This window comes from Diplotaxodon limnothrissa, linkage group LG6 (assembly GCF_057381915.1).
Source record: "Diplotaxodon limnothrissa isolate DT_005_m linkage group LG6, D_limnothrissa_male_GT1.1, whole genome shotgun sequence".
Lineage (NCBI taxonomy): Eukaryota > Metazoa > Chordata > Actinopteri > Cichliformes > Cichlidae > Diplotaxodon > Diplotaxodon limnothrissa.
Genome location: NC_140601.1, coordinates 16,497,432 through 16,512,812, shown reverse-complemented (window position 1 = coordinate 16,512,812; position 15,381 = coordinate 16,497,432). Strand labels below are relative to the sequence as shown.

At 40.1% G+C, this 15,381-nt stretch overlaps 1 protein-coding gene across 1 annotated transcript in view; it reads left to right on the top strand.

Moving 5' to 3' along the window:
• The window catches only part of tll1 (tolloid-like 1), a 58,602-nt gene extending 43,600 nt beyond the window's left edge, over positions 1–15,002 (top strand). The window contains exons 17-21 of the mRNA XM_085355771.1: positions 2,641–2,766; positions 5,628–5,755; positions 12,162–12,375; positions 12,659–12,909; positions 14,868–15,002. Coding sequence (XP_085211897.1) covers positions 2,641–2,766; positions 5,628–5,755; positions 12,162–12,375; positions 12,659–12,909; positions 14,868–15,002 — 854 coding nt within the window. The remainder of the gene's footprint in view (positions 1–2,640; positions 2,767–5,627; positions 5,756–12,161; positions 12,376–12,658; positions 12,910–14,867) is intronic.
• Positions 15,003–15,381: the final 379 nt, after the last annotated feature.

Here is a 15,381-nt window from a genome sequence, read left to right as displayed (position 1 = left end):
TGGTACACAAGTACATCTTAAGCCCTGAAGGTTCTCATCTATATCAGACATTATGATGTCATCATGTTGCCAGTTACCAAGAGGATAAAATAATCCATTTGCAGCTTTTATGCATCTATAACACCGAAAGGTACTGTATCATTGACATTTCACAACAATAACTAATTTCTAATTTATAGCAACAAATTGATTGATGCTTGATATATTCATCAACATCATCATGTTACCTAGCAACCGCATAACAATGGACTAAAAGATGAACAGACCAAACAATACTGTAGCATGCGCATTTACTTGGTGTTCAAATCTTATTTTAAAATTCTATTCAGATTCTTCAGATTCCCAAAACATTCGCAAGACACCACATGTTCACTCTGAATTTTGAGGTAATGTGTATTGAATGATGAAACAAACTATTTAATTTATATTAACCTTGTGAATATTTTTTCATATTTTGCATATATATTGGAGTCTTTTACTCAGTACAACCAATATGTAGCTCCAATAATAATCTAACATAATTATGTAGTATATGATGGGACTGTAAAGTACCATGGTGGGGTATAAACATAAATACAGAGGCTTAAAGGTTCCAAAAGTGACTAAGAAGTTTTTATTGGATTCTGACCAATTCCCTATACAGTTGATGAATGATGAAATCTTTTATGTATCAGCACATAGCAAAAATGAATGATGAATTGAAAAAAATCATACAGTTTATGACATGCAGTTGGGCAAATAATTATTTGATCACCCGCTGGATTTGCAAGTTTGCTCACTTCCAAAGAAATGAACTCTCTCTCACTTTTACTATAGTTTCAGTTTAATGCAGCAAGAGATATATCAGCTGAAAATGCAGAAAAAACACATTACAACACATTACATAAAAGAGGCTTGCTAGACCACTGAATGACATTCATTTGCTTCTTCTTTAGCCACTCCTTTGTTGCCTTGGTGATATTTTTTGGGTTGTTGTCATGACACATCCACGACCCATCTTCAGTGTTCTGGCTGAGGGAAGGAGGTTCATTCATTGTTCCCTTAACCCAGTGAAATCCTGCTGTACCCTTAGCAGAAAAACAAAACCATAATGTTTCCACCTCCATGCTTGACTGTGGGGATGGTGTTCTTTAGGTCATACTCAGCATTTCTCCTCTTTCCGACTTGGCAGATGAAGTTGACACCAAAGAGTATGATTTTGATTTCATTTGACGACAACACTTCCCCCCCAAGCCTTTTCTGAATCATTAGATGTTCACGGGCAAACTTAAGACAGACCTCTACATATGCCTTCTTGAGTAGGGAGACCTCATTGGTGCTGCACGGTATAGTGTGTTAATAGTGGTGTTCTTGGTGACTTTGGTCCCAACTGTCTTCAGGTCATTACCAAATCTACCACCTTTTTCATGATCATCCTAACCCTGTGATTCAAGATCTTGACTTGAGCACCAGACCAAGTGCAATTGATGATCATTTTATGTTTCTTCCATTTCCTGATATTCACACTAGTAGTTGTCAACGTCTCACCAAGCGTCTTGCGGATGGTGTTGTTGCTCACTATGCCTTGTGCAGGTCTACAATCTTGTAATTTGTGTGCCACATGGACACACAGCCAATTTGTGGGAGCCAGAATTCAGACTGTTTTGATTCAAATACTTATTTTACTCAATGACATGCAAATCAATTTATACATTTTATGTAATGTGTTTTTTTTTCTGGATTTTTGGTTGATATTCTGTCTCTCTACACTAAAATACGAATAACATAAACAGAGACTGTTCATTAGAGTGTATGCATGTTGAAAGTTATGGACATGATGTTATTACTTCCATCTGATAGCTGTATAAATCACTGCAGATGGTTTGAAGTTTCTTCCATCATTAGAGAAAGCCAAGTGCATCCCAAAGCTTACTCCTGTGGTTCTACCCTACCCATTAATTAAGAGACCCTTCAGCAGCCACGCGTGCTTTCAGTCTGTGTTACACTCATAACAAAGAGAGGTTACAGGGGCTCGACTGCAACTGGGCCCCAGACTAAAACAAGTACACAAACAAGATACACAAGCAGGGTATGTTAACAAAAAACAGATGAAACTAATCAGGGACAAGTTAATGGATCACAAAGTAGGGACAACTAAGGACGCAAAACAACACATTGGGACACACAAGGGAAGTAATACTTTCAAAATAAACACAAAGAATAATCAAAATTCAGTAAACCTAAATAAGACAGCTGCTGTGACCTGAACGTAGACGATTGCAACACAACAACAGACTTACACAAACTAACAAACTTCAGAAAGTTTTTTTTGTTTTCTTTCGTTAGATATTCTTCTCCGTGGCAATCAATGCAAACTTTTGCCTTTTTGAGTAACTTCTCCTTTATTGATCTCCAGCTGTTACTGTAGTAAAAAAACAAAAGTAAGCTGCAGAGAGCGTTCAAAGCCGGGATGGCTCACTTGATCATCCTGCTGGGCTTTAACTCTCAGCCTTGCAATAAAATGTTTAACTTGTCTTCATTTTCTCCTTTTCCACTGCACCCGCACCTCATTACTGTCCTCTTTTGTTTCTCTCCCTTCCCACCATCTCATCTCTCTGATGTTTCCACATCACTGATGTGTTGCATGTGTATCCCTCATAGACAAAGACGAGTGCAGCAAGGACAACGGCGGCTGCCAACACGAGTGCATCAACACGGTGGGCTCCTACGTGTGTCATTGTCGCCATGGCTTCGTGTTGCATGAGAACAAACATGACTGTAAGGAAGGTGGGTTTCATGTGCATTCACACCCACACACACACTGGCATAAAAGCACCGGAGCACACGTGCATGCTGTCGCGCATCAACACAAGCATGTGCTCATTCATAAGAATAGCCATCATCCATCACGCGCTGTCCACACACATCCACATGATAGCAGGCTTTACATTTGAGGGAGTTTTTTTTCTTTGGCTTATATTTTTTCACATAGATTAAAGGGACAGTTCACCCCCAAATCTTCTGGCCTGTGGCGCTATTTATTCATCTAAATTGTTCAAGTGAGAGTTGTCCAATTTCTGGGATGTCCACTGTAGAAATGTCTGCAATATCCTGAATATAATAAAACGTTATGGCATTTGCCTTGGAGTGCGCCCCAGTGAAAAAGGAAATTGAAAAACTCCGCAGGAATGTCTTTTTTCCTGAAATCATGACCTTGCTTTCTTTCTGTCAAACTACACCCACCAACCAAAGAAGGCATGCAGCTAGCTAACGTTAAAGCTCAGCTGAGGGGAGACGCCATCAGTACTTACATCCTGTCACGCTGTCACTCGCATGAGCCTCGGGACAGGTAGAGGCATTCTTCCTCTTGGGTAGTGAAAAGCTTGGCAGACAGAAAGAAAATAGGTGCTGTGTGAACCTGCTCAGACCAAAACAATGCAGGCAAAATAAATAGCACTACAGGCAAAATGGAACACAAGTTTAAGGTTTTATATATCAGGATATATTAAGAATAAATTAGTCCTCAACAGGTCTTAAAATTAGGTAAATACAACCTCAGGTGAACTTCAAAACATGACATATTACACAATGTTACTATTTCTTTAACAAAAACTGAGACAAAATCATCAGCAAAAATTAAAAACTTAATTATATATTAAGAGTATTTATTTTGTGTAGTGAGACTAAAAAAGACCTAACTTGGACTGTTCTTAAAGGACATTCCTGAAACAGAAACACACCAAGTCCAAATTAATTACCACAGAAATGTCCCACAAAACTGTGACATTATAAATTATATGTAGGGGATTAACTTCAGGAGATGCTCCACTCTAAACGACTTGATACTCTTGAACTTTTCTCAGATGACCTAAAAACCAGTTGGCAGTCTCTAAAACTCTGTTCACTCTGATGTGTGTGAGAAACGGACAAAGGGTGGAAAAAAGTTTTAGTTTGACAGAAAACATTATTTATTAAAGGTTATTTGCACTTTCACACACACACTTGCACAAACACACACACACACCCTGCTGAATGGACATATTATACACAGCTCTTTGAAGTTGAACTTTTGAACACGTACACACACACACACTCACAACATCAGCACTGACATACACACCTCACTAAAGACTCCCCGTGATGCTCATAAAAAGACTCGTGTTTCAAACATCTGGGACCTTGAAAGCTTTGCGTGTAGCGTTGTCTTCCTGTGTGTACATGTGTGTTTATATGTGCACAACACCAGTGTAAGCGAGCCTTGCCGTGTCACACTAATTCATATTCCCGTCACACGGCCTGTGCCCCTGTTTATATATATACATGAGCTTCGGCTTGTTTGAGAAGATTTCAGCAATTGTTGTTACACCCTGGATTCATCATTAAGCATAATTGTTACTCACCTTTATGGCTTTTCACACCAGTGGGAAATATAAAAAATGACACACAGCATCCTTTAAAGTCTCAGGGATCTCATTTTAAACTCTTGCAATGACTTTGAAACTGTTCGTTTTTACCAGCAACTCAATCAGATTGTACCCATGGCTCTATCTGTAACATGAGATGTTACACTCTTCTGTAAAAACAAAACTGTGTGGAGATTTTGACATCTGTATGTGATACTTTGCATGCTAGAAAAAAGGGAAAAAAAGCTGTTTCAGACTCACGTGTTGTTCTTGTGGATGCCATTTCATGCTGTACATGAGTTTGGTTTTCCTGAGAAATAAAAGCCATCACTTTCAAACACATCGTCTTTGTCGTGTGCATGCCTTTTGCCTCCCCGCACCTTCATAAAGCCATAGCATTTGTCTCATTAAAATCGAATGCATGAAAATGCCATGTGTGACTGTGTGTGGGCTGCTCTGGACGGCTTTAACCTGAGACAGACTCCAGGAGGAAAGTAGTCAGTGTTAACAAACAGCTCCTGTGTGTTTCCAGACTCGTCCATCAGTGACAAATGAAGTGCAGCTGATATTTTTCATTGCGCTTTCTGAGATTCTGTGGCAACAAAGAGCTGACTGCTGAGTACGATTTTCTATAATGTAATGAGTAGGTGGAGCTGACAAAGCCTTAAAATCAAAGAAAGTGGGGCAAATGACAGAGTAGTCGTCAGGAATAAAAACAAAAACCACTGAGTTTGATACTTCTCCAATGAATGCAATGGTGTTTAGAAAAGCATTCAATCTTTAACAGACTCTGAATGCTACATGTGCAGGTATGGTTACACAAATGTACACTGTTTGTCAGTCTAAACTCACTGAATGCATATAGAAAGCATTCAGGCCCACCTCCTCTCCCAAATCCAAAATAATGATATGGTTCTTACTTTAATTACTGTATACAAATAGTGTACATATACATATATGTACTCAGCTACAGTATAGAAAGTGCAAAGGTCCCACTGCAGTGTTTGTGCAAAGCTTGCTGCCAATTTCAAGTGAAACCCACTGTGAACTTGTCACCAGGATGTGCTTCTTTGAAATCTTCTTCTCTCATTTAGTTCTTGTGTTTCTCTCCTTCCTGTTCCTTTTCCATTTCCTCTGACCTTTTCCTGTGCAGCCATGATTTTTAAACTTCCTCTCTGTGTGTGCTCTTGCGTGTGTGTGTGTGTGTGTGTGTGTGTGTGTGTGTGTGTGTGTGTGTGTCTCCAGCCGAGTGTGAGCATAAGATCCACAGTCCCAGTGGGACCCTGAGCAGCCCAAACTGGCCAGACAAGTACCCCAGCCGGAAAGAGTGCACCTGGGACATCACAGCCACACCGGGACACAGAGTCAAAATTGTAAGTGTGCATCACGTAAAAGCGGGTTCAACATTGTCAGGCTTTTCTTTCTCTGTGTGTTTTTCCTGGAAATCACAGGAATGCCACCCCACTGTAACGACGCACCATTCTGTCTGTGGGGTCATCTTGTATGGTAAAGCCTTGGCTTGGCTTCTCCTTTCGTGTTCCACTTATGAAACCCAAATGTGAATGAGGGAGAAAGTGCATGTTTGTATATTTGGGCTAACTGTGAGTGAGTGCTCATGCATTACAGAAAGGCCTTGGGCAGTGGCCATCTGTGTCAGTGTGCCTTTCTATGCCTGTGCATGCATGTGTGCTGCCTACACACACACACATACAAAGTCTTTTGCGTATTTTCTAATTTGGTGCACATGTATGTGTTTATAAGACACCATTAAAATTGAGCTCCAGTACCATTTAGTGAAGTGTTTGTTTCTGCTGCAGAAACTCAGACATTTCAGTGTTGCCTCTCTAGAGAAGTTGATGTGAGAATTGCAAGCTAAGCATAGTTTTAGCTCCAAGACAAATCTGAATGGTTATTTGGTCCTTGGCAGTTTAGGAAGTCATTTAAAGGGAGAAATCTAACTCTGAACTGTTGCTTGATGGAGGTGATGACAGGGGCAATGATAGTGGTCTTTCTGTGTGGAGTTTGCGTTTCCACAGACATGCAGTTTGTGGGATCAACTGATGATTCTTAATTGCCCATAGGTGTGATTGGTTGTCTGTCTCCCTGCATTAGCCACGCAACAGACCTGCGACCTATCCAGGGTGTACCCCCGCCTTTTCCGCCCCCCTGAATCGGATAAATGGAAGAGAATGGATGGATAGAGATGGAGACATGTCAGAACAACAAAACAGAAAACCAGCGATGACATACAATCTTTGGGGGGAGGGGGGGGGGGGGGTTCACTTCAGAGGATAAAATGACAGCTGATGTTTGTCTTCAGCTTCTAAAAATGTTCATCTTGACCAAACATTTTATTTAAGAACGTAATAAAGCACAAGACAGGTCAACTAAAACATGTTGAGATGATGCTGTAAACAAGTCATAACCTTACTTTACATCATGACTGCTTCCACTGTTTGTCCAAGAAATGTTGCAAAAAGATGATTACTTGTAACTTTTCTCTTAAATATATTAATAATTTAGTTTATACATTTCAGAAAGTTCAGAAAATAGCGCAGTCCACCAAAGATAAACTATAATATGTATTGTCACTCGTTACGAGTATTAGTAAGACTTCTCAATTATGAAGCCAAAATTGGTTTGAGTTTCAGTGGCATTTAAGATTAAAGAATGGCTTTAATCTGTTAATTATTGCAGCCTTCAAGTAACTTTCTGTTAGTTGACTGTTAGACTACTACTTTTACTTTCTAAAGGTATGAACGTCATAAGTGCAGAGCTCATATTTGTTCTCACAAGGGACTAAATAACAGGGGGAGGAACCTGGCCTCTAATTGGTTTGTGGAGTTGTGTTCTGAATCAGTACTGGTCAGAATTTAATCATATTTATACAAAATAACCACCTAACACAGGGGTGTCAAAGATAAGGTTCAGTGGCCAGAATCGGACTGACACTAGACTCCAATCTGGCCAACTGAATGACTGAAAATGTGAATGCTGGCATACATGTTGGACTTTTTACTACTGATAAAGTCATCCTCGAAGGCCATTCATACTACACCAAATTAAACAATTAGATTACAGAAAAGTTCTTCTTTTTTCACCATCTACTCTAGAACTACTATGAGTCTACAAAAGAGACATTTTCTGTAAAATAACAAAAACTTTATACATACTATGAGCTGCAGGAATTTCTCTATAATTTTACACCTTTATTTTTCACAGTTTAATCTGACGTTGTGTTCTTATGTAGAAAAAAAACAGAGATAAATTGTTGACATTGTGAGGCAGCATGGTGGTGTGGTTAGCACTGTTGCTTTGCAGCAAGAAGTTCCTCAGTTTGACTCTCCCATCTGGAGAGTCTTTCTTGTTTTACAAGAAGCTTGCATGTTCTCCCCGTGTTTGCATGGGTTCTCTGCGGGTAGTCTGGCTTCCTTCCATGTCCAAAGACATGTGGTTATTGGGGTTAGGTTAATTGGTGATTCTAAATTAGCCCATAGATGTGAATGGTTGTCTGTCTCTGTGTTAGCCCTGCATCAGACTGAAGACCTGTCCAGGGTGTATCCCGTCTCCAGGCCCCTCCAATGCTCCTGATAAGGATGAGAGGAAGAGAATGGATGCATTGTTGAAATTGCACTTCTTTATCTTATATCTTAAGATCTTAAGATATAAGAGATATAAGAGATTAAATGTGTATTAAAATTTCATTGCACTGACAGAAAGGGGAGTTTCACTGGCCGGCCCACCAGAGATCAAAGCACGACACCTACAATGTAAAATGTAATGCAAATGAGTTTATTACCTCTGTCCTAACAGGTCTTCATGCAGTCTGTGCTCAAGGTCAAGGTCACATTTGTTATTTTCGAGGCAACAACCTGTGAATTGTGATTGATTATGAGCCACATGAGCTACTGCGTCACCGATATTCTCGTATAAAAACACTGCCGTGAGCATATTTAAACAACAGGGTAGAGTAACTGTGTTATCAGCTAATGCTAGCAAGCTTGTCTAGCAAGGCTCATCCACTGCATGGGTGCACAAAACAGACACAGGAACCTGCTACAGCAATAGTCCAGTTCTCTGACTAGCAGACCTCTGCCAGCTACAGTACAGCCATCTATGTCAGCCGCCCTCACCAAAACAGCCACTCTTTTAATCATGGATAATTTGAAGTCTTAATGCAATTTAAATGGGGGATAAAACTGTTTATTTCAGATGTAATGTAGATGTTGGGCTTTTTATCGGAAGGTCTGTGTGGATTGACTAACTTTTCAAACAAACCTTGTGTTGGCTTCATGTTTCAGCTCCAGAGGTTGGTTTCAAAGAAAAATAATAATAAAAACAAATACAGAAGAATGAAATCACTCACATGCTCACATTTACACAGGATGCTTTAGATAATCCTCCTAAAGTCATGTTCCCATGCATGTGTCTCTCTCTATCCAACACACACACACACACTGTTGAAAGGATGCATTAAACGTTTGGCTCTTCACCTTACTTCCACTCTGCAGCCACAATATGGGCTTGTTATCAAAACTGTCATCCATCGTCATTTAGTTTTTGATAATCTCTAATGACCGCTTATGTAACCAAAACACATTACATCATCATCTGCGATAGCACAGTTACGAGGTTTTGCTCCCGTTTTGAATGTAACTTTGTAACTTTGTGTGATTCAAACGATACTAAATACACACTCCTTTGTCTTTATGTTTTTAATATTACTTGTTGTTTTGTGCACTTTAGCTTTGCATATATCTGTGAGGACCAGTTTTAAATTTTAGACTTGTGGAGTGAGGGCACTTTTGTTTTTGTTTTTTTTAGGGGGGGGGGGGGAATTAGGTCAGGTATTAAAATTCATTTGATTTAGTGTTACAGTCAGCTTAGAAGTAGGGTAAGGGCGAAATCAAACGATGTATTCCCCTTATGCTAGATTTTGAGGAGTTTTTTTTTATTGGTATGTTAGTAAACTCTCTTTTCAATAAAGATATATGCATTTCAGTGAGTATGCACAAAGACATGAGTACAAATGTATGCATATAATAAATAGGGGTGCTCTCTTTCTCCACAGTAATGACATCAAAGAAGGACATATAAAATGCCAGAAATCTGAACATGGCATTAAGATCATTTAATTATTCCTCACTCTGTCTGGCACACACACACACACACACACACACACACACACACACACACACACACACACACACACACACACACACACACACACACACAATTTGCTTGGATGTAGTACACGGCTCAAGTCAGACCATCAAACCAGTGTCTCGCTTGAGGTATGGTTAGAAACATCTGGAAACCATCACGACCTCAGAATCAAACACTTCCCATCTGTGTAATGAAATCCACGCATCAGCCCACCTTCACCCTCCTTTCTGCTTCAAGTCAGTTGGTTTATGGAAAAAAAGAAAAAAAAAATCAGAGTGTTGTGATGGTTATGGTGACGTGACAGACCCAATCAAGTGTGTGACTGTGTGGGAGCGAGGCCTGCAAGGTGTTATGACTCAGCTCACGCTGACATGGTTGGATTATAAATCGTGACACTGTGTACATGCTGGTCCGCGTGGAGGCATTGCATGGGCCGGGGGTTTCTTCTCTGACGCTCAGAAAGAAAATAACATTTGTTTTCTAAAACGAGATCGTATCTGACTGATAGATTAACAGCCTAAACGTGATATGCAGCATCCTGCATCTTTCATTAAAAAAAAACAACCCAGTGTAATATATCATGCAGCCTGGACAATGACAAGAATTATTTTTAATCTGCCACAAATGGGAAAAAGAAAATGAAATCAGAAATAAATATGGGGTTGAGGAGACAGTGTGTATTTTCTTTTGTATTGTGGCCTCAGCTAATTTTAATTACTTTCTAATAACTTCACTTTGCTTTGGGATTTCTTAGACTGACAGTACTATTGACCAGGGATGTTTGGGAAGCTTTAAGCATGCCCCTGACAGGCAGTCAGTTAGCTCATTGGGGACGGAATTTGGGTATCTCATGCTTAATTAGAACCCAATAACAGTGCAATAATGCATTTCCATTGCAGCTACATTAACTCATGTTTACCTCTCTTTGTTTAAAAAATGATTTGATGCTTAATGAAAGACTTACCGTGAAGATATTTCTTCATAAAAACACACAATACATTTGGAAATAATCCATTCTCTTCCTTCAGTCTGCTCTTCTTTGTGTTTATTTTTTCCTTCAGCTCGCACATGTTGTCTACATTCCTGAGTTCTATAAATAATTCTTTAAAATAATAAAGCCCTCACGTTTTGAGACTTTGTAAACACTACAGAAATATTTTTCGTACCTACAAGCTTGTTGATCTCCGAGTTCTGCTCTTCGTGCCTCACATGGACAAATTTAATCAGCTTTACGGAGCCAAGCAAGCAGATAAAGTTAAGCCCTTTCCTTCAACAGCACCTGGATGAAGAAGTGAGATGGAAAAGTGACTTGAACAACTTTAGGGATTTTATTCGTGCCGTTCTCCAACTAATGTCGCTCAGAGAGACCGGTGAGGGACCTCAGAATGCCTGCCTGTTGCCAGGATGATACAAATTCAGGAAAAGAGAGATTAGATTAGTAGTGCAGCATCTTTACGAAAGGGTTCTTGCATATTTAGAGATTTTTCGGAGCATGTTGCCTTTACTGGATAGCAGAAACAGATTGAAAACAAAGGGAAAAGAGAGAGAGCGAAAGCAGCAAAATGAAATTCAGCAAAGATGTAGTGCCAAGAGTTAAATCAGGAACTCGGCTTTAGATGTAGTTTTCTTGACCAAACAGGGTGACAAACATAAGGCCCAGGGGCAGAATCAGCCCAACACAGACTCCAATCAAATGCACTGAGCAGCTTTGGAAAACATGAAGAAGCACATACATTTTGGACTTTTTACTTTAACAGCTTTTTGTATTGATAAAGACCTCCCAAATGCCCCATTCATACACTACCAAAGTAATTAAGTAGTAGATAAAAAATTAAATGACAGAAAAGTAGATCCACGGTGAAAAAAATAGGACATAAGCTGTGCATTAACAGAAATGTTCTGTTTTAAATTTACCAAACAGTCTGGGCAACGACCAGAACTTTATCTAAAAGTTTACACATTAATTTCTTACAGTTTAAGAGATGTGCTGACAGATTTCTTTCTTTTATCACAGCAGCATTTCTTTCAAGATTCAAAGTGTTTATTGTCATGTGTACAGAAGAAATAGCATTTCTCTGTGCAATGAAATTCTTCCTTTGCTGTCCATACACAAATGCCAAGTTAGGTAGGGTTGAAGGAAGATAAATAAAGATATCTTAATAGCTTGTCTTTATCATAGAAAAACTTCTACACACCAGGCAAAAGAGGATTTTCACTGGTCTGGCCCACATGAGATCAAAACGGCCCATGATGTAAAACGAGTTGGACATCCGTGATCTAGCATATGACACCATAGCCATGCTACCATCACTCAGAACTGTAAAACCCTAAGATTGAATTCTCAGAGTGACAACTTACATGTTTTTTAGAATTACAAACTTGAATTGCTTGTCACCTGCCAGCCAATCATGCAGATACATGTGTAAGTTCGTGATTTCATCAATAGAGAAATGTTTCGACGCCAACTTGTATAAAGGTCACTCTTAGCACTTTTGTGAATATAGGAAGTATCCTTTTGAGTATCTCTGGTAGCTCCTATAAGGTTCTTGTCTTAACACCCACTCATTCATTCATTCTCCGTCTCTGCCATTCTCCCCGCTTCCTTCTTTTCAGACCTTCAATGAGTTTGAGATCGAGCAGCATCAGGAATGTGCCTATGACCATCTGGAGGCGTTTGACGGGGACAGTGACACAGCCACCATCTTGGGTCGTCTGTGTGGCAGTAAGATCCCGGAGTCGCTGGTGTCCACTGGCAACAAGATGTACCTACGCTTCATTTCTGACGCCTCAGTGCAAAGGAAGGGTTTCCAAGCTTCACACTCAACAGGTCTGTGGTCATATAAATATCCTTATGTAGTAAATAAAGTCGATTTTTTAAGTCTGTTCTTGGAACACTGTGCAAGACCATATCTGTCGAGAGCATCACTCAAAGTCATCAGCGTAATTAATTGAAGTTAGGAGCAATGTCCCCCTCTAGTGGTCTTTAACAGCACGTGCATGCTGAAATAACCCGTCATGAAATCTGACTTTAGTTCTTCACTGCTGGGAAGAACAAAAAGTGCCCCAAAAACCATTTTTTCATACTTTTTCCTTTCTTTGTGCCTCTTTAGAGTGTGGAGGTCGGCTGAAAGCAGAAGCTCATCAGAAGAACCTTTACTCCCACTCCCAGTTCGGAGACAACAATTATCCGGGTCACACTGACTGCGAGTGGCTGCTGACGGCAGAACAGGGCTACGGCATCGAGCTCAGCTTCATTACATTTGAGGTGGAGGAGGAGGCCGACTGTGGTTATGACTACATCGAGCTCTATAATGGGTATGATGCCAACTCACACCGACTGGGACGCTTCTGCGGTTCAGGGGTGAGTTACCGTTATTTTCAGGGACGTCTCTGAGTTCTGTAAACTTGAAAGACTTGTGGAGGACTCGCCACATGTTTTAGTGGTCGACAATGAAACACTTCAGGTTAGATATGAGTTTGCTTTGGCACTTTGAGTCAGTGAAGCTTTAACTAGTTTTATAAATGTGCATTGTATTACTTTGCAATGTTAACTTTTGCAGCGTTCACGATTTATTGAAATGTGCAAACATACATAGGAAAGGCAGTATATAAGGCAGTTTTAATGAGCTTGAAAGTCCACTTTTATTCTTCAACATAGCCTGAACTCTCTTAGGCAGATTTCTTGTCATTTCCTTAAGGAGTCTTCAGGAATAATTCTCCAGGCTTCTTGAAGGACAGTCAAAGCTCCTCTTTGGATGATCCCACGCTGTTTTAGTAATGGTGGGGAAGCCAGTCCATGATAGTGTTACATTGTTTGTTTTTCTATCCAGATATGCTTTTACTGCATTGACAGTGTGTTTAAGATCATTGTCATGCTAAAAATGAAGCTGTCTACCAATCAGACAATGTCCAGATGATATTGCATGGTGGATCCAAGTGTGATGATACATTACTGCATTCATAATTTCATCAATTTTGACACCATCCCCAACACCACTGGCTGACATGTACCACAAACCATGATAGCAGACAATCACTGTGTGGTACCTCTATTTTAATCACCTCCATACGTATTAACAACAATTTGAACCAAAAATTTTAATTTGGATTCACTGATTCTCAGTCCAGTTCTTTGGATGTTTGACATACCTCAGCCTTTTACTTCTGTTTGCCTTGTTTAAGAAAGACCCACACCATTTTTGATGAAGCTTCAGTGAATAGCAGCTAGATCTTAAGGGCATGACTTTCTGTACATAATGCCAAGATGTGCCACGTTTTCAGCAAACAGCCCTTGTTGGTGCAAAAATACTCTTTTATATATGTCAAACTGTCTTATCTGTGACATATTTTATAAATTCAACAAACAGGTTGCTCATAACAAATTGCCTAAATTTACGATTTAAGACTTTTTCTTTGCTAAGTTATCTGTTTTGTGTATATACAACACTGTTTCATCCATTGAGAAGGTATTTTTTTAATGCTTGGATGATTCATAGGTCAGTGTTAGTGGCTTAACAAACAAAAACAACATCATCATGAAAATGTTCAGGTACAAGGACTGAAAATTTGTGAAAAAGCAGCCAATGTTTTCCTTATAAAACGCCGTTTTTACCATTTCTTCCCGCAGTAAATATAAACAACGATAGTATTCAGGAAGAAAGCCAAACATTGCATATATTTTTTATCATAACTCTGGTTTTCGTGGCCTATCAACACAATTTAAAAACTGGTATAAAGTCCACGCTTTTCCAATTGTTCCGTCTGTCCTGCTCACATCTCCAATGGTTGTACACGTTGTCATTAACGTGGCTTCACTCCACATCAGCCACGCCGCTTTGCTAGCTAAAACACCGGTGTCTGCACATAAGGACGCTGTCATAGCCTGTCAATGACGTTGATTAGCTGCGTATATACGAATGTGAATCGCATTATTGGGTGGACTATGGGATAAGGTGGCATCGTTCTAATACCATACGGGAGCAGCCAGTCACTCACTGACTAACACTGCAAAACAGAATTGTTAACATATTTACTTTAATTTCAATTCAGGTTAGATTCTTTTTTTGTGCGCAACGTAGATTTTTTTCTGCGCAGAGACCGTGCTAGCAGGGCGCAATTGCGCACGCGCGCAGCTTAGAGGGAACATTGCTGGAGAAGTGTTGCTTAAAAGCACTTTAGAAAAGCAGAAGAAAGTCTGGCTGCTTGGAAGCAAAATATATAGAAATTAGTCAAGACGTGGATCAAAACTTTTGCATAGTTCTGTATCCTGAAATATATAAAAGCAATCTCTTCACTGTGTGTCTGTTGTCCCTTCCTCAGCCTAGAGAGGGGATTTACTCACCTGGAGATGCTATGCTGATCCGTTTCCATAGCGACGACACAATAAGCAAGAAGGGCTTCCACATCCTCTACACGAGCACCAAGTTCCAGGAGAACCTTCACACCAGGAAATGACTACAGTCGTAGCCCGTAACCTCTGACCTCTGTGCAGCCCCAGCCACTGTTACCCTGACCTTCACCACGGCAATGAGAAAAGTACAGCTCGTCCCCTCTTGGCCAGCTATGAGAAGAAGATGACTCTTCTGTGGATATCTGTCTCCCTCTGTGGCTCCACACAGGTCACTGCACTCCGAGATGAGACGAGGAAAAACATCGAGACTTATCAGCAAACACTTGGGGGATTGCGCCGATGACCGCGCGAGCCGTTTTCACGGAGGAGATGGTTTTGTTACCGCACATCAAAGCTATGTGATCAGTACAGGACGACATGGTTGCAGGAGATCCATATAGATTCACTGAGATACCCGGAGCTGAACAAATGCAAATAAAAAGC